This window comes from Chelmon rostratus, chromosome 10, assembly GCF_017976325.1.
Source record: "Chelmon rostratus isolate fCheRos1 chromosome 10, fCheRos1.pri, whole genome shotgun sequence".
NCBI classification, from domain to species: domain Eukaryota; kingdom Metazoa; phylum Chordata; class Actinopteri; order Chaetodontiformes; family Chaetodontidae; genus Chelmon; species Chelmon rostratus.
This window is the reverse complement of record NC_055667.1, coordinates 24,246,625-24,267,482: the sequence shown is the minus strand read 5'-3', so window position 1 is coordinate 24,267,482 and position 20,858 is coordinate 24,246,625. Positions and strand designations below refer to the sequence as shown.

General features: G+C 44.5%; 2 protein-coding genes across 8 annotated transcripts; one reads left to right on the top strand and one right to left on the bottom strand.

The window, feature by feature from the left end:
* The first annotated feature begins 219 nt into the window (after positions 1 to 219).
* sdf4 (stromal cell derived factor 4) lies at positions 220 to 7,302 on the top strand. 4 transcript variants are annotated; one of them, XM_041946611.1, is made up of 7 exons: positions 220 to 391; positions 1,381 to 1,693; positions 3,553 to 3,689; positions 3,823 to 3,936; positions 4,028 to 4,186; positions 5,498 to 5,673; positions 5,850 to 7,302. In XM_041946611.1, exons 2-7 carry the CDS (start codon positions 1,383 to 1,385, stop codon positions 6,024 to 6,026), a joined length of 1,074 nt encoding a protein of 357 aa, XP_041802545.1. In that variant the 5' UTR covers positions 220 to 391; positions 1,381 to 1,382; the 3' UTR covers positions 6,027 to 7,302. The 4 variants fall into 4 exon arrangements, with proteins under 4 accessions (XP_041802545.1, XP_041802544.1, XP_041802543.1 ...); XM_041946610.1 differs by having other exon boundaries at positions 1,377 to 1,693; XM_041946609.1 differs by having other exon boundaries at positions 379 to 517.
* Positions 7,303 to 8,020: 718 nt separating this feature from the next.
* hipk1a (homeodomain interacting protein kinase 1a) lies at positions 8,021 to 20,652 on the bottom strand. 4 transcript variants are annotated; one of them, XM_041946225.1, is made up of 17 exons: positions 20,204 to 20,652; positions 19,153 to 19,953; positions 18,011 to 18,384; positions 17,774 to 17,897; positions 15,890 to 16,009; positions 15,720 to 15,806; positions 15,384 to 15,565; positions 15,122 to 15,272; positions 14,343 to 14,547; positions 14,006 to 14,124; positions 13,527 to 13,664; positions 11,663 to 11,814; positions 11,349 to 11,501; positions 10,466 to 10,636; positions 10,139 to 10,377; positions 9,920 to 10,050; positions 8,021 to 9,732 (listed from the first exon to the last, which is right to left on the bottom strand). In XM_041946225.1, the coding sequence occupies exons 2-17, from the start codon at positions 19,882 to 19,884 to the stop codon at positions 9,319 to 9,321; spliced, it is 3,492 nt and encodes a 1,163-aa protein (XP_041802159.1). In that variant the 5' UTR covers positions 19,885 to 19,953; positions 20,204 to 20,652; the 3' UTR covers positions 8,021 to 9,318. The 4 variants fall into 4 exon arrangements, with proteins under 4 accessions (XP_041802159.1, XP_041802158.1, XP_041802161.1 ...); XM_041946224.1 differs by having other exon boundaries at positions 20,342 to 20,652; XM_041946227.1 differs by having other exon boundaries at positions 10,184 to 10,377; positions 20,342 to 20,652.
* Between the last annotated feature and the right edge of the window lie 206 nt (positions 20,653 to 20,858).

Sequence of the window (20,858 nt, the reverse complement as noted above, 5' to 3'; positions counted from 1 at the left end):
TAAGGAATTCAATGTTGTCAAATAAGTTAAGCTACTTATAAATATTCCCACGCATTCTCTGGAAAATGCAGTTATTTACACCTTGGATATACATCCTGTTTGGAAATCAACCATTACAGTAGAAATTCTCGAAGTTAGTCAATACGACTTTTACTTTGAAAGTGCTGGCTGGATTCTATACTTGTGAATTTTTTAACTTAATATAATATATCATAGCAAGGTTATCGGCTAGCCAGCAACCCGCTACAACTGGCAGGCTTTCCATCCGACCCTTATTCCTTCAAGGGTGTTTTGGACTGAGCCGTCCCACAGTCTGGAGCGGGGGTGTTGCGGGGAAGCCACGTGTACAGGAACTGGAGTCTGACAGCTCGCCTGACTGGAACCACCGCAGGTCTGTTTAGGAAGTCCTAGCTAACGTTAGCCAGCTGATACTTGCACTGCCGCAGCTAGCCGTCTATCATTTCCAAAGTCGTCTGAACTTCACCATAGTGTCGTTTTTAGTCTTCGTGCTTGACAGGTTTGTCGTCCTCAGCGAGCATTGTCCTCCTTTACCGCTTATATTTAGACTGTTTATTTATTGCCAGCTAGCGCTAGCCTATAATGCCTTATTAGCCTGCCTGTGTTAGCCACTTAGCTAGCAAAGTCAACTGCCGTATCAAATAATTCTAATGACGTGACGAGGCTAAATTCACGAGCTAACCGTGATTTACGTTAAGAAGCTGTTTGCTGCCTTATGAGAACTTAGCAGCGTGCAGCTAAATAATAATGAAGTAGATAATCTAAACATAGATAATACAAGTAAATGACGATGTAATGGCTTGACAGCTAAATTATCATTACGCCTTATGTAGGGCTCAGAATACACGTCACGTGTCACTACAGAACCACGGAAGCGTTCTTGTCTTTAAAAACTTAACAATGTTTTATTTATGATGCTAAAATTGCCAATGAACCAACCCTGGCAGATGTCACTCCGAGTTTTAAAGTTGCATTCATTGTGTTTGACAGCTAGTGTAAAAGCACAATAACTACGTAAGGATTTACGTAGTTTATTGTGCTATTAACTGCTTGTGTATTGCTGTAAGATAAATGCTTTCGTTGGCTCTATCTGTTTTGAGTCTGCAAATATTCCCTCCTCTTGAGCCCTCCACAGCAGTACGCCAGAAGTTATGTTTACGTGAACCGGTTTTTCCAGTGGGCGTGTTGCAATCACGGATAACCCCACTCGACCTGAACGCGGCATTTAAATCCGTGCAGCACTATAAAACTCTGGACGTGATGACGTGCATCAGCACTATCTTATCTTAGCTAACTTTGGTTGATATCTTTGTGTTCCGAGTCAGCTCACATAACTCCTTCTTTGCTTTTATGTACAGGCAGTCATGGCTGTTCGGACAAAGTTGTGGTGCAGAAGCCTCCTGGCTGTGTCCCTGCTTTTCTGTATCCTTCTCCAAACCATGGATGTGCATGCACGGCCAGCCAACATGTCAGCACCTAAAGATAAGTCTCCACCCAGCAAGGACGACAACGAGATTCTTCCTCCAGACCACCTGAATGGGGTGAAGATGGAGATGGATGGCCACCTCAACAAGGACTTCCATCAGGAGGTGTTCCTGGGTAAAGAGATGGATGAGTTTGAAGAGGACTCAGAGCCGAGGAGGAACAGGAAGAAGCTTATTGAAATTTTCACCAAGTAAGACATGTTTTTCACTGTGTCACTCAGTCAGGAGTTACAGCATTCGCAGACTACATGCTGGAGCGTAGATGATGTGCAGCTGCAGATGCAGGCTTTAAGATAAGATAAGAACTTTATTAATCCCCAGGCGGGGAAATTTGGGTATTACAGCAGCAGTTGGCAGTTGGAAAAGAAAATAGCAACAGAAATAGAGAAATTCAAAAAACAAAATACAAAATAAAAGCTGACTATATATAAGTACATATTATACAAAAAAAGAAAAAGAAAAAATAAATATTGCCGCAAGAACTATGGAAATATTTCCATAAAAATATACTGCCAGAAATGTACAGATTTTACACAAATTGCACATGGTGGATAAAGTGACTACAGCATGAAAGCTATTGCACAGTAATATACATATATATATATGTCACAGTAGATTAAAATGAGAGTGGATGAAAAGTAATATTGTATGATAAATCACACATCAGTGCAAACAGTCTGGATATGGAAACCAGTGCTACATTAAGCAACGCTGGAAGTGGCAAACATTTGGACACTAGGGTAACAAAGAGGTGTAACTGCCCATGAGCTGTGATAAAATGAAAGTATATTTCCTCTTTTTAGAAGGCAGCATCCAGATACAGAAAAAAACTTTCATCTAAGAACAAACATGAGGCAATATGTAAGTGAGAACCTGTATCTGAAAGGGGAAAAAATAGGCGAAATCAAATATTATTCTGCATAGTTAGGAAGTATGCTTTACTTCAGTAAAATACCACAAGGTAAAAATACTGCCTAAAAACAAGTACTGCCCCATGTGTATGGTTTCTTTCTGAGCGTCAGCATCTGTTTTCAGTCATTGAGAAAAGCCTTGAGAAAAAGTGCTGCACCCAGTTTCTTTTTTCAGCGTGCTCCACCTTCTGAGCGCTTCTCACTGAAAATTTCAGAAGTGTCCAGAAAGGCGTTGTCACTGTTTCTCCCTCTCGGGCAGTCATATATTAGATGGGGCAGGACCTGTCACCGTGGTAACCAAGAAAATGGAAGAGAAGCTGATAAGCCACACTGAATCTGCCATAATGGAGACAGAAAAATGAATGAAAAAAAACTCTGCTGAGAGTTCTCCAGATGTTTTGCTGTCATTTATGGTCACAAGCTTCTCTGGTCATTCCTCTGCTTGTTTGACCAAGGACGTGCCTCAGCTCACACACACACACACACACACACTGCAGACAGCAGAGCATAGAGGCCAGAATGGAAACAGTGAATCAGGTGAAGTCAAGGGAACATTTGACTTAAGTTGAGTAAAAAGTAGAAAAGTGATACTTCCGCCTGTTTTGTCCGTGTTTGTTTTACAAAGCCGCTTTGTTAAGATAATAGCAAATCGCTAGAAAGTGTCAAGATATTGCTGTCATAGCGTACAAGCACTTCATTCTAGCGGCAAGAGAAAGTCGTCACATTCGAGAAGCTGAAACTGTGAAATGTTTTTTCATGAGAAATGACTCAAAGTGATTCAATCAATGTTTATTTAGTTTTGGATGGATGTGCATGCAAAGTAGCTAGTAAATACAACTTTTAGATAAATGCAGAGTATAATGACAGAGGAAGAGAAGAAAAGCACTCGACAAATCCTCTCTATTATTCTCCCGTTTTGCCTTAAATGGTAAAGAAATGTCAATGTTAAAGGTTTTAGTGCTTGGCAAGTTTAAACCAAAGCACTGGATTGGACACGAGCCAGTCAGATAATGCATCATGCTGGACATTACAGCTGATAGCATATAATTCACAGTGTAATGGAGCAGCGACAGTATTATTGTTCATTAGCTCAAGCTAAATTAGCAACTCGTGTCTGTTTTCAAACTCTCCACCCGCAGAGTTGATTTCAACAAGGACAGGAGTGTGAGCGCCAAAGAGATGCAGCGCTGGATTATGGAGAAGACGGAGGAGCACTTTCAGGAGGCCATGGTGGAGAACAAGAACAGCTTCCGCGCCGTGGACCCAGACGGCGACGGTAAGAGAGCGTGGCGACAGTCACGCCCACTTCTAGTTCAAAGCACGCTCTGTTTGTGGCACCGTGTCCTAAACTCATGTATATTTTCTGCTTATTCAAAACCAAAAATCCACAATTCCTGTGTTGTCCATAGGTCACGTGACATGGGATGAATATAGAGTCAAATTTCTGGCCAGCAAAAGTTTCAGTGAAAAGGAAATTGCTGAGAAAATAAAGAATAATGAAGATCTGAAACTGGATGAGGAAAGTAAGTACAGAACTACGTCCCAGGCTGTGCTGCAGATGTCTGTTTAGGCAACAACATAACTGATTTGAACTTCTCATCTTCATCACTGCAGCTCAGGAGGTTTTGGAAAGCCTGAAGGACCGCTGGTTTCAGGCTGACAACACCCCGGCTGACCAGCTGCTGAACGAGCAGGAGTTCCTGTCTTTCCTCCACCCGGAGCACAGCAGAGGAATGCTCAAGTACATGGTCAAGGAGATTGTTCGCGACTTAGGTACATTTTACTCACCTCGTATCTGAACCCTGGCCTTCATTGTCCTGAATCTGTCTCAACTCTACACTGATGTTTTATCACCTGTAGCAAACAGCAGCTTAGTTACACACGCAGCATCATTAGCATTGAGAGTCACATTCTGCTATGAATGTAATTCCAATATTGACTCACCTGTTAGCTCTCATTAGATCTCCATAAAACCTCCCGAGGGAAGTATCGGACTGTTCAGCAGCTGAATTCTCCTCTGTGTGCACCTGCTCTGCGCTGACCTCGTCTGTCGAGTAAATTGCTCAGCTGGTAGCGTGAACTGTGGGTTTTTAAAGCTTTTCTGTTGAAAACAGCTGCCTGCTGCTGACGAGGGCGTCGAGAGTGAAGTTGCAGGCTGGAAAATCAAAACACATACTTGTTCATGCAAGGATTTAGATTTTAGCAGCTTTGTTGTGCACCGTTTAAGATATTTAAGATGTGCTGCTGTGTTTACATGCAGACAGAGTTCTGTTCTTAACCTCATTGGGTGACGTGGTTTGGTGTCAGTGCATGTGAATAAGTTCATTTGTATCAGCTGTTATTACTCAGGTCACTTGGTTATGTAAACATGCTCCTGCTTGCATGAAAGGTGCTATATAATAAAGTTTATTATCAATATAACTTCCTACCTACCTGTTGGCACTTTGCCTCAGACGACACAGTAGAACATGACAGGAAGTCAAATTTAGGCAGTATGTTTTAGTCCTGTGACTAACAGTTATTTTAATTACAAATAAATCTGAAGAACGCTATTAATTAATTGATCAATTGTTCTCTGATCACAAGTTTCCAGAGCTCAAGGTGACGTCTTTGATTTGCTTTTTTTTTCTGAACGACGGCCCAAAATTATCAAGTTTACAATCAGAGAAAATGAAGAGAAGCAGCGAGTGTTCATGCTTTTAGAGGCTGGAAGCAGCACAGGACTGTGCTTTGTTGTTGGCTAGCAATGTGCTAGCAGCTAGCTTTACCTGCCTTACCTCAGTCAGGAGCGTACTGGTTTTTCATTCTAATGTAGCGAGTAATTAGTGATCTGATTATAATAGCTATGTGTGAAGTAGAAAATCATGACCCATCCCTAATTGGTACGTTTTCATTGAAAAACGGTGACAAGCTCTACTTGATCTGTTCTTTTATATGATTGCATTTTACAGTGGATCCGTATATTTGACCCTTATGTCGACGTCGGTGTCCGTGTGCATAGCTGCTCTGTGATGAGGCCTGTTCTGAACATGTATTTAACACATAGAGGGTGAAACTCAGATGTCCACTGTGCTGTGCTTGTAGACCAGGATGGTGATCAGAAACTGACACTGTCAGAGTTCATCTCTTTACCCGTGGGCACCGTGGAGAACCAGCAGGCTCAGGACATCGATGACGACTGGGTTCGAGAGAGGAAGAAGGAGTTTGAGGATGTCATTGATTCAGACCGTAATGGCATCGTAACCATGGAGGAACTGGAGGTGAGAAGTCTGCTTTGATTGTTCCCTTTTTGATACTTTTTTTTTATACTTCATATTTGTTTTTGATGATTTGAGTCATTTTTTCTGAAGTCCTGTGCATCCAGTCGGCTAAAATATTTGAAGGACTCAAAAAACCTGAACGTTCTTGTCCTGGTGTGTCGTTGTGTGCCGTTCAGGAGTACATGGACCCGATGAATGAGCACAACGCTTTGAACGAGGCCAGGCAGATGATCGCCGTCGCGGATGAAAACCAGAATCATAGCTTGGAGCTGGACGAGATTCTCAAGTACAGCGAATACTTCACGGGCAGCAAGCTGATGGATTACGCCAGAAATGTCCACGAGGAGTTCTGAAGACCAACGCGTCCTCCCCCCTCTCATCCTACATCTGCTTCAGGGACAAGCTGGAGGGGGTGGCCCCAACCTAATGATAGGATGATCTAGTGTGCAATTCTGTGTTTAAAAGCCTCACTGGCCTCTTTCACTGCTGACTAAAATGAAAACATCCCTCCTTCAGCCCCGGACTGCCTGCCAGCCATCAGAGTTAACATGGTCTGCCTTTTGTGTGCCATTGGACTTTTTGACCTTCAAATGTCGGGCTTTTCCACAAATTTGAGGCACCGCAGCAACTCAAATCGATGTGTGTTATATCGTGAAATGTGTGTATATGAGGAATTTTAACCCTGACTAGATTTTCCCTTCGCGGCGGCGAGAGAGATGGCGCAGCTAGACGTTGTTTGCAGCTGGCGAGTAAACACGGATGTAAATATTCATTGTCGGTGTCAGAGAGAACAGCTGAGAAGATAAATATAATGCTGCTGAAAGGAACAACCTTACAGAGCTATCATATTCTGAAGAATATGATGCAAAAGGTGATTTTTGTCATTGGTGGTGAACAATTCCTCTAGTTTCCGTCCTACTTAAAAACAGGGTATTTGATTGTGCGAGAAAAACATAACATTTAAAAACAGCTTCAGTAAAGTCCAGCGATCCTCTTTAGCACAGTCGTTCATTCATAATTTATTGCCAGTGATAGAAAATGTAGGCAGAGAGATTAATATATGAGAACAGCAGGTCTTTCTCACTGCAGACATGTTGCCGTAGGGAAAGCACAGGTGTCACTGATGATGTCATTAGTATCACCTGTGTGTCTCAGGCGTCTCCTGTGGTGAAGGCTTTCTGTTGGTCTTGGCTTTTTCGTCCTCTTGTTGAGACGTGGACACAGATGATTTTATTTGACCGCCTACATTCAGATCAGAAACGTCGCTGAACATTGAGCAGGTTTGGACTTGTTTTCCACTTCTCGCCGTCGTCGGCTCGTCTCGGCGTCCTCAGTTCACAAACGACAGGTAGCTCACCTTTCATGTTTACCTGTTAAATTTTGAATGCTCTCGGTTCATCTGCACATTTCCACCTGTACCTTGTTTTAACTTGCATGGACAAATAATGGAATTACTCCTCCGTTTTGTTGAGCTTTTCAATATCCTGTTGTGTATTTGGATTCTGGTGCAGGCGTCTCTGTCCTGTTTGGATTGTAAAATAAGATTAATGACAACAGAATGTGACACAGCTTTATAAAATGTATTGCAAATATACTGGTAAACAATAAATATTTCTTATCAATTAAGTAGCTCCTGAATTTCTGTAGTGTTTTAGTCATTTTTAGGACTGCAGGTTATGAATGCTTTCACCAATGATTAAAAATGTTTAATTGTGAAAAATGACCACAAGGTGCTTGTTTTGTTCATACAGATGTTCCAAAACATGATTACATTTTTTATCAGAGACCTAGAAAACCAGCAAATGTTAATTAAGTATTTTTGCTTAAACTGGGAGTCTGCAACCCTGTAAGGCTACACTTTGGTGCTTTTAGCTTAATGCTAATGCTAACATGCTCACAATGTCATGCCAACATGCTGATGTTTAACAGGTGTGTTCTATGTCCACCACCATAGTTTATTAGCATGCTAACAGGTGCTAATTTGCCACCAAACACAAAGTATGCATAAACAAAACTGCAGAATTGAACAGTTGATTGATTAAGAGTTAATTGATTAGTCATCAAAAAATGAATGGCCAAATCAAAGTCATTTTTCAAAAAAGTGAAATATTGTCCAGTTGCTTCTTCTCAAAATGTCAGTTTTTTGTTTTATGTAATTAAAATGTATTATAGACATTTTTAAAGCAAATGATTAATTGATCAAATTAAATAATTGCCAAATCATTCATTTTAATCAATATACAAATAGTGGTTGGATGCAGCTGTGAGTCCTGGATTCTGGATTAAGTTTGGACGTATATGAAACTGTCACTGGTTAAATTGAAAAAGATTCTTAATGAGTCCCAAATTTCTGTTGAAGATTTTATTGCGTATATACGGGTTAAGGTTCATTGTGTTCTATGTAATGTAGCACTTCACAACACAGCAGGATTGTAAGAACAACCATCATTTCACCAAACCAATGATTTGTTTAGAAGCAGTTACACACTGAACATCGATTCATATTTTTATAAATCATCTTCGTCAGGTTGGATTATTCACAATTCAAACGTATTACCGTGAAGTTTAGCTTTGACATGATAGTGTGAAACCCAATCAGGTTTTATGTGCACGCTGTACTTCACAAACATCACTTCACAAGACAAGAGCTTTTACATTTTCCCAATATCATTAACGTGTTTGCCGTACAAATCGAACATTAATAATCCTCCTGCGAGTGACGCTGAAAGTCAGCGAGGCCGCAGTTTACGAACGTGTCCTGAATGCTACGCCATGTCAGACACATGCAACCTTAAGATGAACTGTAAAAAAAAAGGTGACCGCCCCCTCTGAATACCACGCGCTACTCTACGCTGAAACGTACTGCATCATTCAACGTGCTGAATAATTGAGTCAATGGCCAGTGCTGAAACAGAATGGAAAACATCTGAAGAACAGTGACACATCATTATACAGTACAGTACACAGCTTCCTTTTTTTCATAATACAGATAAAACACGCACACAGTACATTCATAAATGAAACGTATTCATTCAACTTATCGCGACGTGCTGACACATTAAAGTTTGAAGTAAAAGACATTGGCCTAAATAAGTAAGGCGACTGTATGTAAATGCAACTTTTAAACAATGACTTGATGATTCTGACAGTAATAATAATAATAATAGAGAGCAGCAAGTTCCCGTTTCTCCTCAACACACGTTTCTTAAATAAATAAAATTTTGGGGCTTAACTTGTTAAAAATCAACTCAAAACTGCAGCCTGGAAGTAGAATTTTCTGCTTTATGTCCGGCCCCTTAAATCGGGAGATTTGTATGAAAAGGGCGACGATTCCTCCTCGTTCCATCTGATGTTGTTAAACTGAAGCTGAGTTTAGCACTTTAACCTCAAACGTTCATACGAGTAGAGAGCCGACAGATGCAGACTGCACCGTTTGTCGCTGTTAACATGCTGTACGCAACACAACAGACTTAAAAACTGACCGCGGTTAAAATATAAATACATTCTGTGACTGGTTCATTCAAAAGAATCAGAGGATTAAGGACAGGAAAGAAAAGTTCAGTCGAGTTGAAGTCTAATCACAGTCACCCGTGATGAGCTTGTGCTCCTCGTCTCGGTCTCCTTTTGGTCTTCATGCTTCAGTCTTTACAGGTAGGGGTACTGGTTGAGTTTTCGCTGGTAAGTGGCACTGGAGTGGTGGAAAGGCTGCCCTCCCAGCTGCTGCTGCGTCTGCTGCTGCTGCTGCTGTTGGTGGTTGCCGTACTGTCCCGCAGCAGACCCTGCCAGAGCCAAGCTGCCGTTCTTCTGTAGCAACGCCAGGGAAGAATAAGCTCCGCTCGCCCTGCCGTGGCGGGACGGGCCGCCCTGCATCTGGTCCATGGCTTGGGACACGGAGGCCAGGGCGGCAGACGCCGGGTAGGCGTACAGGTTCGGGGTCGAGCTGAAGAGGGTGTTGTAGGATGAGTGGGAGGAGACGGGAGGGGGGTATGTGGGCTGGCGCCTCAGGGAACCGCTGCTTCCTGTTTGGTCATGGGATGATGACATCACAGACTGCTGGACCTGAAACAACAGAGAGCGTTGGCGTTCAGTGCTCTTTTAAAATAACCTGAACGCGCTCGCAGTCTTAACGGGCAGCTGGGCGCCGTGGCAACCGCAAATTCCTGACCTAAACGTCGCTCCTGGGACAGAACCAGACTCCCTCTGTGTTCACCGGGAGAAGACATCAGCTATGTTGGAAAGCTGTTACCTGACTCAGGTTGAGAGGCTGGGACCTGCTGGATGCAGCCCGCTGATGGCGATCAGCGCTGGACTCTCCAGGCCGACCGGACTGCTGAGTTGACCCCTTCTTGGACTTTCCAGAGCTGCTTGGAGCTTGATCTACCGGTGAAAACCAGACAGAGCACTGAGCACCAAGAGGAGTACAGATGAAGAAGAATAAAATGGATCCGTGTCATTTCAGTTTAACCTGAGAATAAAGACATTTGTGTTTGGATAAAAGTGCCCTCTGGACCTGGAGCTGCTGGGGCTTTGTGGCTTGTGCTCTCCCCTGGCTGGCTCTTCACAGAGGGCATGATGATGGCCAGAGACTTGGTGGGCTGGGACGTGGTCTTGGGGCTCAGGGGGCTGCTGGTGGAGGAGTCAGAGTCGTGAGAGTCGTGCACCGTCACGCAGCTGATCACGTTGGTCCTCTGGCTTGTTCCAGAGCTGCAGGAGAGGAGAACAGATGAGTTTTCAGCAAAACCGAACCTCTCGCCTACTCGGTCGAAACTCCACAGACAGGAAATGAGCTCACCAGGCAGCAGGGAACTTCCTGTCATCCTCGTCCTCCGAGTCGCTGTGGATGGTGATGATGCTGACAGCGGGACTGGGTGTGTCGGAGATGACGATGGGCTGAGACTGGTCACCAGCAAAAGCGGAAGTGTTGTGGACCACAGTGGTGGACGAATGCACCGAAGACACGGGCCTGGGGGGGACAAAGACGCCGCATCACTGCCTCATTACAAAATACTTCATCCATAGCGAGCTGAGTGAGTCTGCCACCTATTTATGATGTATTCAATGTCCTTTACAGCTTGTGCTTGATCCAAATAATAAACAGAAAACAACATGTAAGCAGTTATTCAGAAAACCTTACTCCAACCTGGAAATGATCTTATTTAGAAGCAAAGTCTAGACTTGACGTCAGTGATTTTCCAGCTGGTTACGTAGGATATAAGGGCCGTTTGGGCATTATGGGCTTTATGAACAATGTGATAGGAATTAGCAGACTTACAGTCATTATTTTTGGACAAACCACATGAATTAATTCTGCTTTTTTCACAGCTACGTAAGTTACAAATGGTAAACGAGCATTTATATTCCAGTCTACTGACCCCTCAAAGCACTTAACGACACATGATGATAGTGGCTGCTGATTGGAGGATGACCCGCTCTACCCTGACAAATCTTCAGATTCTTAGAACATGCTTTTTATGCTCAGTCTCCTTAAAGTATAAATCTCAGATCATTTTTCATAAATGAGTCAGTCTCTTCTCTAACCTGCTGAAGGCTGAAACAGGTCATGAAGATAAACTTTCTTATAAAGGGCTACAAACATCTCCTAGTTTTTATCAAATCACTCAGCAGCCCCCCCCCCCCCAGCAACATGTATGTACAGTGAATGTGTGCCAGGATACCTGGCTCTGCTCTCTGCGTGTCGACCCTTCGACCTCTTGCCCTGTTGGGCTCTCGAGTGAGCGGCCCCTGAGTTGTGGCTTTGGGAGGCAGCGTGACGGCCGACGCCAGCTTCCTGCTGGCTGACGCCATCGTACTGGCTGCCATGACGACCCCTGAAAAGGAAGGACAAATTTAACTTTAACTTATTTTAAACCGCCTCACTCGACCGGCCACATTGACTTACCTGTTGATTGTATTTTCGTATTAGAATGACCTGAAGCTCTGCTTGTGAAGCATGAAGCAGCATGAAGACACAGAGTTAAGCTGAACTCACCTCCAGCCGGACGCTTGCTGACTGTCGGAGATGGGGGCTCCCATGGGTGAGTCCGGCACTACGGCCTGCCCAGGGTTATGGATGGCCATGCCTGGCATCTGTTGCCATGTGGAAGGGATGAGGATCTGCTGTGTGCCTGCTGGCCAGCCCTGCTGCACACACACACAGAGGTTTAAAAACTGCACTCTGTCTAATTTCAAAAACCTTAAACTTCAGCAGTGACCCTTTAAAGGTGGGGCTAGTCTGGAGGAGGAATATCTGGAGGAATATCTCCTCACGAGCTGTTTTTTTGTGTATTCTGTAAACAGTCCTGGCTGTAAACAGGAAACAAACAAAGGGTCTCGGGCCGAACCAAACGACACCGTTCCTGCCATGCTAACATGTGTTCTGCCATGGTGACGTGTAATTGCATCGTGTAGGAGGAGAGATGGAAATATCTTTCTCCAGAACGACTCACCTCACCTTTAAGAGAACAAAGTGAATCACTTTCAAATAAGAAGCATGATGAACACACGCAGCTTATAGACAAACACCAACATTCACATCTGTGTTACACTAAGACATCTGGCAGACACACACAGCTGAACAAAACTAAAGATGACGCCTCGTGGCCGCCATCTGCATCTCGTTTCCAGACTTAATCCTGTGCAGAGAGAGCTGCATGTGTGACTGCTCAGAATGAAAGGTGACTAAAGAAGCAGTAAACACCAAACCAAGCTAAAGAAAGAGAGGCAAAATTTCCCTCAGGTTCTGACGCCATGCATGCACGTCACAGAGTCCTGCACTGTGAGAAACAGAGAGGGTCCAGAAACAACGACGGCCCACCTGAAAGTCTAAGGAGTGTGTTAGTCTGAGATGAGGGAAGGAAGGGATGAAGGTGCAGTGACAACTGTGACATTTGTTTTGCAGCATCAGGCCCAGTGCTGTTTTTTAAATCTACCACTAGGAGGCGCAAACGTTCTACACACGGCGGTTGAAACGTGACAACTATGAGCTATTTCTGAACAGATGATTTCACTTTCTGTGAATTTCTACAAGCTTGTGTGATAACTGTGTGTCAGGCAGCATCTTGAGCGGAAGCTTCTGAATGAATAATTTGACATTTGGGGAAAGAGGCTTATTTGTTTCCTGGCAGAGAGGTGGAAAAGAATTTGGACACCAATGTCTGTCAGCTATTAACAAGACTACAGCCAGCAGCTGATTAGCTTAACTAAGCATAAAGACTGAAACCTGGTGAAAACAGAACTGATTTATCAGAGTCTCAGATGAGGAAACACAATGAGAAATTCCAATTTAACCAAAAACAATTTTAGCATCAGCGAAACTGAACTGTGAAATAATCTGTTAATGGATATTAATAATGCAAATACTGTTCACCCCGGTCTGAGAACGAGCTTCAGATATTCTCATGAGCTCTTTGAGAGCCGGCATTAAAACCTGTTTTAATCTAAATTCATAAAAGAAGAATGTGCACACCTCATGCACACATCAGATCAGTTATACACACAGTTTTAGCTGAGACAGCTGCAGGTCATGAGATTAAAGGAAGGTGAGGGACGTAAAGATTCAAATTCACTGATTGTGACTCACAGCATCAATTAAAGGTAAACCTTTTATTCACATACCTATCTAATGAAAATGCGTGCATATTTCTGCCTTTGTGGCACAGCTTTAGTTGTGAATCTACACAGCGTTTAATGCATCTGGCACCTGAAGCAGCAAAAGCGCAAACCAGACTGATGAGCTGCACGTGCGTCTCACGCTGTGCTGCACGCCAGCTGACAGACGTGTGCTAGCAGGAAGGAAGGGAGGAAGAAAGAGGAGATTTCAGCCAGGGTTGCCAGTTGTGATGATGGCGTTTTACCAGCATGGAGGCGCTCTGATCCAGCAAGCCGCCGAGGCTTTCGCCCCTGCAGCCCACTGGCAGCCGGACCGAGTCTAAACGCGGCATCCCCGCCACTGAGGCGTACAGGCTGCTTACCAGCAGCGGGTCCAGGGAGGCCTGGGAGGAGGTGTGAGGATGAAATGAGTGGAGGTGTTAAGTCATCCAAACGTTCATATTCTACTCAATCCTAAAGAAAAGGGAGTCTTTGCTTCGGATTAAGAGTTTTCAGGTTGTGGCAACACCAGAACAAGATCCATTTTGGATCCGGCTCCCATATGATGAAAATCCTGGATTCACTGAGACAGAGAATCCCAAATCTCTTAACCTCACATGTACCTCAGAACTGTACTTAAGTAAATGTACTCAGTTACATTCCACCAATACTAATGCTGATCGTTCAATGAGTGGATTCAATACTGGAGTCAGGTTAAGTAAAGCTCTGGTGCGGTGGGTCCTACCTGTGCCAGCATGCCAGGCTGGATGTGAAGAGACTGGGACGACTGGTTCTGAGGAACTAACGGTACTGAGTTGTCCATCCTCACTGGATAACCAGAGGGCTTATTGGATGTTTGAAGACCTAGAAGGAAAAGATGGAGGCAGGTTATATTATGTCAAATCAATTAAACGTGTGTAAAAATAAATAGTAAATGTAGATTATAAGATATTTATTGTTTATGAAGATCTCTTTCTTTTTTGCTGGTTGGTCAAATTAGAATTCCTGCATTTTACAAACTAAATGTGAATTGAAATGTCTTTTCATTGAAGCAACATGACGCTAACATCTTGCATTCTCACCCTGGATGGTCGGGGGACAAACTATGAGTGTTTGCTGGAAGGGCTCAGTCTGGGTGCAGAGCTGGGTGGGTCTGGTCTGCAGGGGCACGCCCTGCTGGGTTAGACCAGGGATGTTTATAGTGGCCTGCTGGTAGAGGCCAGGCTGGTAGTTCAGCAAGGGGACGTTACTGCTGAGGGACAGGGACTGGCCGCCTGTGGAGGCCATCTGTAAGACAGGACATGCAGAAAACACTGTATCCAATGCCTGAAAAGATCAGCAAGACAGACCTGAGGCCTCATCCAACAAAGCATGTATCTGCAGGAGCTACAAACAAACACATAACTTCACACAACGAACAATGAAAAATCTCATCTGCTTTACATTCACCTGTACCTGCAGCCAGGAGCTCATTTACATACAGAAACGCCCACTGAATGCCATATACGGTCAAGTATGACAGTTGGTTATAAAAGCAAACTGAGTCAACTGAATGTCACCGACAGATCTTCTGTTTTCGTGTGTGCAGTACCAGAGAAACAAGATGAAACAGATGCATTCATAGTCTGATTTCAGAACGAAGAGATAACATCGTGTTCCAGATAAAAATGGAAATGCACGTCTTTGGGAACTCTTATTCTCTGGCACAAGAAGAAACGAATGAATCAGTCCATGCAGTTGATAAATGAGGCCCCAGAGCCATGACTGATACACCCTGCAATAACTGAAACATGGATAGACAAGAAAAGTGTAATGTGAAGAACAAAGTGACCCTGAGGCAGACGACAGGTAATATTCTCACCTGATTGTGCTGGTTTAGTTGGCTACTGAAGGTGACGGTGAGGTTGGCGGCTGCACTTGGGGTATTGTTGCTGGCAAACATATTTTTTCCATTCTCAAAGGCGCTGCATCTGCGTTTGCATATATCCATATTTTGGAAGCAGGACTTCACGCTAAAAAAAATCAAAGTTTAAAAAATCAGTATCAGGAAGAGTAATATTTATCAGAGCTAAATAAAAACAAAAAAATCAATAGTTCTGCTGATCATCTATGAAACATCTTACTGTGAGCTGTGAGGGAAGTGCAGCAGGTGAGTCATGGTAACAAAGGGGTGGTTCAGAGTCTTCATGGGCGTGATCCGTTTGTCTGCGTCCAGCGTCAGCATCTTCTTCAGCAGGTCTATGAACTCCCGCCTGTCGGCCTTCTCCGCCAAGATGTCCGTCCCCTCCAAGTTTGTCATGTTCACCTGCAGAGGGACAGGAAGTCTGTGTTAGTCAACACATGAGATGTCCAAGCGTGCCAATGGCATCACACCAAAATTCTGGTGGACGCAGCGGGACGGGAGGGAATTTCAAAAAACAGTTTCTGCAGCTCATCTGGAATGAAGCGTCTGTCCTCACCTGCATCATATCATCCAGACAGTTGAAGATGTATTTTCTTGCCTCCTTTGACTTGATGCCCATCTCTGCCTCGTGCTCTGCGGGAGTCTGCAGAAAAATCACAGCGGCGAGACCTCAGTGTACGTACTGTACATATGTTCCTCCTGTTCGTTCTCTGCACAGTCACTCACTTTTAGTCTCCAGAGGGGGTAGCTGGAGTCGGGGCCTCTGTTGAAAAAGCGGCTGGTTTTGGTTCCTGCACTCAGGAGGTACTCTGCTGGAAGGCCCTGGGTCTGGGAAATGTAACGAATCTGAGAGCGACAATGGAAGAAGAAGAAAAAAAACGTCATGTACCAGCATGAGATTAATGTAAACCCGGTGACCTACATTTGCATTCAATAGCAGTTTATATACAGCTGACTCCACCTGAGGGCTGCATGTTCACCCTGTGAAAGGGGTCTGGAAAAACAAGTAAAACTGACATAATGATTGGTCATTATTGTAATTTAACTGTCACTTACAGTGTGTCACAACATGAAGCCACAGCCAGCAGCCAGCTAGCTTAGCATAAAGATTGGAAACAGGGGGAAACAGCTAGCTCGGGTCTATCCAAAGGTAAACTACAATTACTGTCTCGGTTGTTTGCCTCCACCAACCAATCAAGTAGCATTTACATCCCGTGAGAATCATGCTGTCTTCACTTGGAGACTATTTTTCCAGAGGAGCACAGAGGTGCAACGACCATCACCTGAAGATCAATATCAGCTTCTGTTTGACTACAGCGATTCAAATATGGATGTTGCTGCAAAGAAGCTACAAGCTGTAAAACCTGGACGCTTCTTGGAGATGTTCAACCGACAGCACAGAAGATCTAAATAATCAGCACAGTTTCAAGGTGGACCGGAGATTAGAGTCACCAATTCAGCATCTGACCACACGTGAAACATGGTCTCAATCTTCTGTTCCTGAGTTTCGGCGCTGAATAATGGCCATAAAATGGCCTATATAAAATGTCATCACTTCATCATTTTATCCTATTTGTGGGAACTTTTGTCATAATTATCTTATGAAATCTTCTTGAGTTAAGGCCAAAAATGTGTCTTGTGAGTTCACGGTGACCTTTGACCACCAAAAGTAGTGGAAGTAAAACCAAGTGGAAGTTTGTGTCAAATTCGAAGAACGTCCTTCAAGGCGTTCCTGACAACGCCACAGCTGTCACAGCACTGAGGCATAAAAAAAAAATGCAAACCAGCACCTCAGAATTATACACAGTAAATGCTGTTTGTGTACTTACACAGAACTGCAAAAATGACCATGAGGTTGCCAGGCAACCAGCAGAGACTCCAGGAAGTGACTGCAAACAGTCAACAAATATCTGATGCTTATCAATTATATGCTTATTATATAATTAAAGGAAGGATAAGGAATTTTACAAAAGCTCTCAAAGCATTAAGAAACTGCTGGAAAAAGAAACATCTGCATCTTTGTAAACAGACCTTATAATAATATCGCTTCATGTATGAACAGTATGGGTGTAACTGTGTAAAGTATGCTTTTGTCTTACCCACTTACCACTGGGTATGTACGGTACTCATTCTATATGTTGGATGATATGTCAATATTAACAAGTCACACACGCACGCACGCACGCGCGCACGCACGCAAACACACACACACAAACAAGGAAACAGCAGTCCCTCACTGTGAAACCACACTGATGCTTTTACACTCTGTTCGTACAGATTAAACACACATGATACAACATGCTAATTAATGAGCTTTAGATGTGCTGGTGGCTGTATTTTGTTACCTTAGGACAGAGCCAGGCTAGCTCTTTCCCCTTGTTTCCAGTCTTTATGCTAAGCTAAGCTAACAGGCTGCTAGCTGAAGCTTCAAAAGGTCAAAAGGAATGGACAGTTATGAGACCGATGTCCTGGGAGGAAAGCAAATAAGCTCATTCTCCAAAACGTCTTAAAGTATTCCTTTAAAAAGAAAGTTGTACAATGATTTATTAGTGTTTCTTATGAAGAAGGAAAATAAATGTCACTTTTAGAGTTTGGAGCGCTGCAGCTGACCTGATCATACTCCGAGGCTCCGGGATAAAGGGGCCATCCCAGGAACAGCTCAGCAATGACACATCCCAAAGACCACATGTCGATCGCTTCACAGAAAGGAAGGCCCAGAATGATCTCTGGAGCTCTGCAAGCACATGATGACGAATGACAAGGTCACAGCAGGTAACTTGCATGCTACGAACACAGTTAAGTGATCATTCAAAGCCCTTCCTGCGCAGTCCAGGCTAACATACTCACCTGTAGTACCGAGACTGCAGGTAGGTGGAGCAAACCGCTTTGGACACGTGGCTGGCGGAGCCGAAATCAATGACTTTCACTCTGTATGGCTGCCTCAAAGGGTCCACTAGCATGATGTTTTCAGGCTTCAGGTCGGCGTGGATCAGCCCCAGGCTTTTCAGCTTCATCAGCGCCGTGGCGACCTGCTGCAGAATCGGCCGGATGCACTTGAGCAGCAGGGGGCTGAACTTGCTGTGCTTCAGGAAGTCGTAAAGGTTCTGCTCCAGCATCTCAAACACAAGGCACGTGTGGTTCTTGTGCTGGAAACACTCGTACGAGCGGACAAAGTTGAACTCGTCGGCGTTCTCTGTGCTCAGCCTGCTCAGGATGCTGACCTGCAGGGAGGAGGGAGAGGAAGATGAAGATGTAACTGCGTTCAGTAGTGGATAATGATGAAAAAGCAGGGGTATGACAACATGTCAATGGATTCGTTTATCCTATCATTTTTTATAACTTCTATTTGGGATAATCATTTTTTTTGGGATAACCATCTGTTTTGAAACTGCAGTTCCCATAATGCTTTGGGACTGCAATCAGAAAGTATAATGCTGCATCCAAGTCATATCAGAGTTATCATGAATAAGTTATCCCGCAAATAGCATTTATGTCAACTTCCAACTCGCATTAAAACTGGGAAATTTTTCTGAAAGCTGTAAAATATGTCTGACACAGCAGTTATTAATATGAAAGATTCAGGCAGACAGATGCCTTGAATCTACAGAAGACCGCTGTTCAATGTTATTAAACTCAAAATCAGTGAGGTGTCATACTGTCAGTGCACAGTATTTTAAACCTCACAAAAAAAAAAAAAAAAAATCTCTGGAATCGTTCACACGTCTTCAATCCATCCCACATGTGAATCAGTCAGTGAGTTAGCTGTGGGCTACACCTTGAGCAACATTATTTTAGCCTTAACTTGTTTACATATGGGCAAATATGCACTATTAAAAGTCATGTTGAATTAGTTATTAGCAGTTCCTGTGTGCACGGTACTGACGGATGTTCAGACCAGTATTACTGGATTACTCTGAGGGGGGGTTGAAGAATGAGCTTTCTGTCTGTCCGTCATGGAGTTTTTATCTTTTTCAGTATAACACACTCACTTCAATTTGACCTTGCCGAGCATATGAAGGATGATTCTTCAAGATTTTAATCGCCACTATCTCGTTTGTGCCCCGCTTCCAGCATTTTGCCACCTGGCCGAAGGTGCCGCGTCCCAGGAACTCCAGCACCTCGTAGCTGTTGGACATGGAGCACAGAATCTCGTGCTGGACCAGTTGGTAGTCGCCCTCGCTGTGGGAGTTGCTGCTCTTCGTGGTCGAAGTGGAATGTGCTATCGACTGCGCGGTGGTGGTCCCCCCTCCACCACCGGTGCGGTTCGAGACCACGGGGGCCGAGAGCTCCTCAAGAATCTGGACGCTGTCGCTGCTGTCCACCTCCTCGCTCTTCCGCTTCAAGCTGTACTGCTTGTGGTAGAGGTCGCACGGCTGGGAGGAGGACTCGGCATCCTTGACGCGACGGCTGGAGGAGGAGGAGGAGGAAGAGGAGGAGGGAGGGCCGCGAAGGCTGCCTGTGCTGTCTGCCGCCCGCACCACCGTCTGCTCCCGGGAGCCCGCTGTCGGCGGGTGCACCTGGTTGGCGTTGTACACTGGGTTGAAGCTGGAGCCAGAAGTGGAGGGTGCAGCTCCCTGGGTGGGGCTCTGCTGGTAGTAACCATTATCTCCCAGCTGGTTGGACACATCCCAGGCAGGGTTCTCCACTTTGAGCCTCTTTGAGCGAGAGTAGGCACTGGAGGACACAGAGGGAGAGGAGAACACCTGGAGCTGCGACGCCATGTCTGTGGACGAGGCCGAAGACGAGCAGCAACCATCAACAGGACGTCCAAAACCTCCGGAGACAAGACCCTGACACAGAATTAAGAGTTTGAAATGGATCAAAACCTGCAATAATTAGCTGAATAGAAAATAAATCAGCGACTGTTTTGATAATAAATCATCGTTTTTGAAGCAAAAATGCCAATTTGAATTTCCAGGTTTAAAGGTTTCAGCTCTAAACTAATGATAATAAAATGTACATCACTAGATCTATCCCTTAAGCCAAAGAACACCACGAAATTGTGCCAGTTTACTAATACAATGTGTGTGCCCTGCCTACCTGCTATGCCCCACCTAGATCACACATCGGGGTCAGGGCTGTGGTTTTTGGCCCCTGCCCCTTCAAGTGTCTGTGCACGCCACTGCGATAAAGGTGCCTGACAGTCCCTCAGCTTCACCTGTCCATGAATGACAGTACCTGTGTTTGATGACTGAACACACCGTCGCCGATCTGACATTTAAGGCCTCATCATCTTCTCGCCGGGCTCTGTGTAGTGCCGCAGCTGATCAGCTGAGCTGCTAGCTGCCTGCTGGAGCTCTCACTGTAGCAGGACGGATGAGGGCTAAGCTAACAGCTAGCTAGCTACAAGCATCCGAGTCATATTTGACTCGAATCCGCAGTCACATCGCGCGTCAAGCGAGCAAAATGTGCATAATGTCACTGGAAGTGTCAGACGGCGTCATAATGAGCGCTGTCGCCCAGACAGAGCTCCATCATCGCTGACTGTCTGCTCGCCGTAACGTTACTTCCGATCCTGACGACGTCACGGCGAGACGTGACGACGTTAACGGCGCGCAGCGTCGGCTGCAGTGAGGGAGTCAAAGATCGTCTATGTATCACGGTGTCTCACTCATGACGACTTAAATAGTGAGCCACCGATTAAACTGACAGTGTGCAATTTAAGCACAAATGTTACCATTTGATGCACTGTATG

What these genes read in the sequence shown, in the direction of transcription:
- sdf4 (XM_041946611.1), top strand. Translation starts at nt 1,383, where the DNA reads ATGGCTGTTCGGACAAAGTTGTGGTGCAGAAGCCTCCTGGCTGTGTCC. An exon ending in CTTATTGAAATTTTCACCAA is followed by an intron (nt 1,694 to 3,552) that starts GTAAGACATGTT and finishes CTCCACCCGCAG; the next exon opens with AGTTGATTTCAACAAGGACA. An exon ending in CGTGGACCCAGACGGCGACG is followed by an intron (nt 3,690 to 3,822) that starts GTAAGAGAGCGT and finishes TGTTGTCCATAG; the next exon opens with GTCACGTGACATGGGATGAA.
- hipk1a (XM_041946225.1), bottom strand. Translation starts at nt 19,884, where the DNA reads ATGGCGTCGCAGCTCCAGGTGTTCTCCTCTCCCTCTGTGTCCTCCAGT. An exon ending in GAGCCTCGGAGTATGATCAG is followed by an intron (nt 16,010 to 17,773) that starts GTCAGCTGCAGC and finishes TGTCGCTCTCAG; the next exon opens with ATTCGTTACATTTCCCAGAC. An exon ending in GTCTGGATGATATGATGCAG is followed by an intron (nt 15,566 to 15,719) that starts GTGAGGACAGAC and finishes GTCCCTCTGCAG; the next exon opens with GTGAACATGACAAACTTGGA.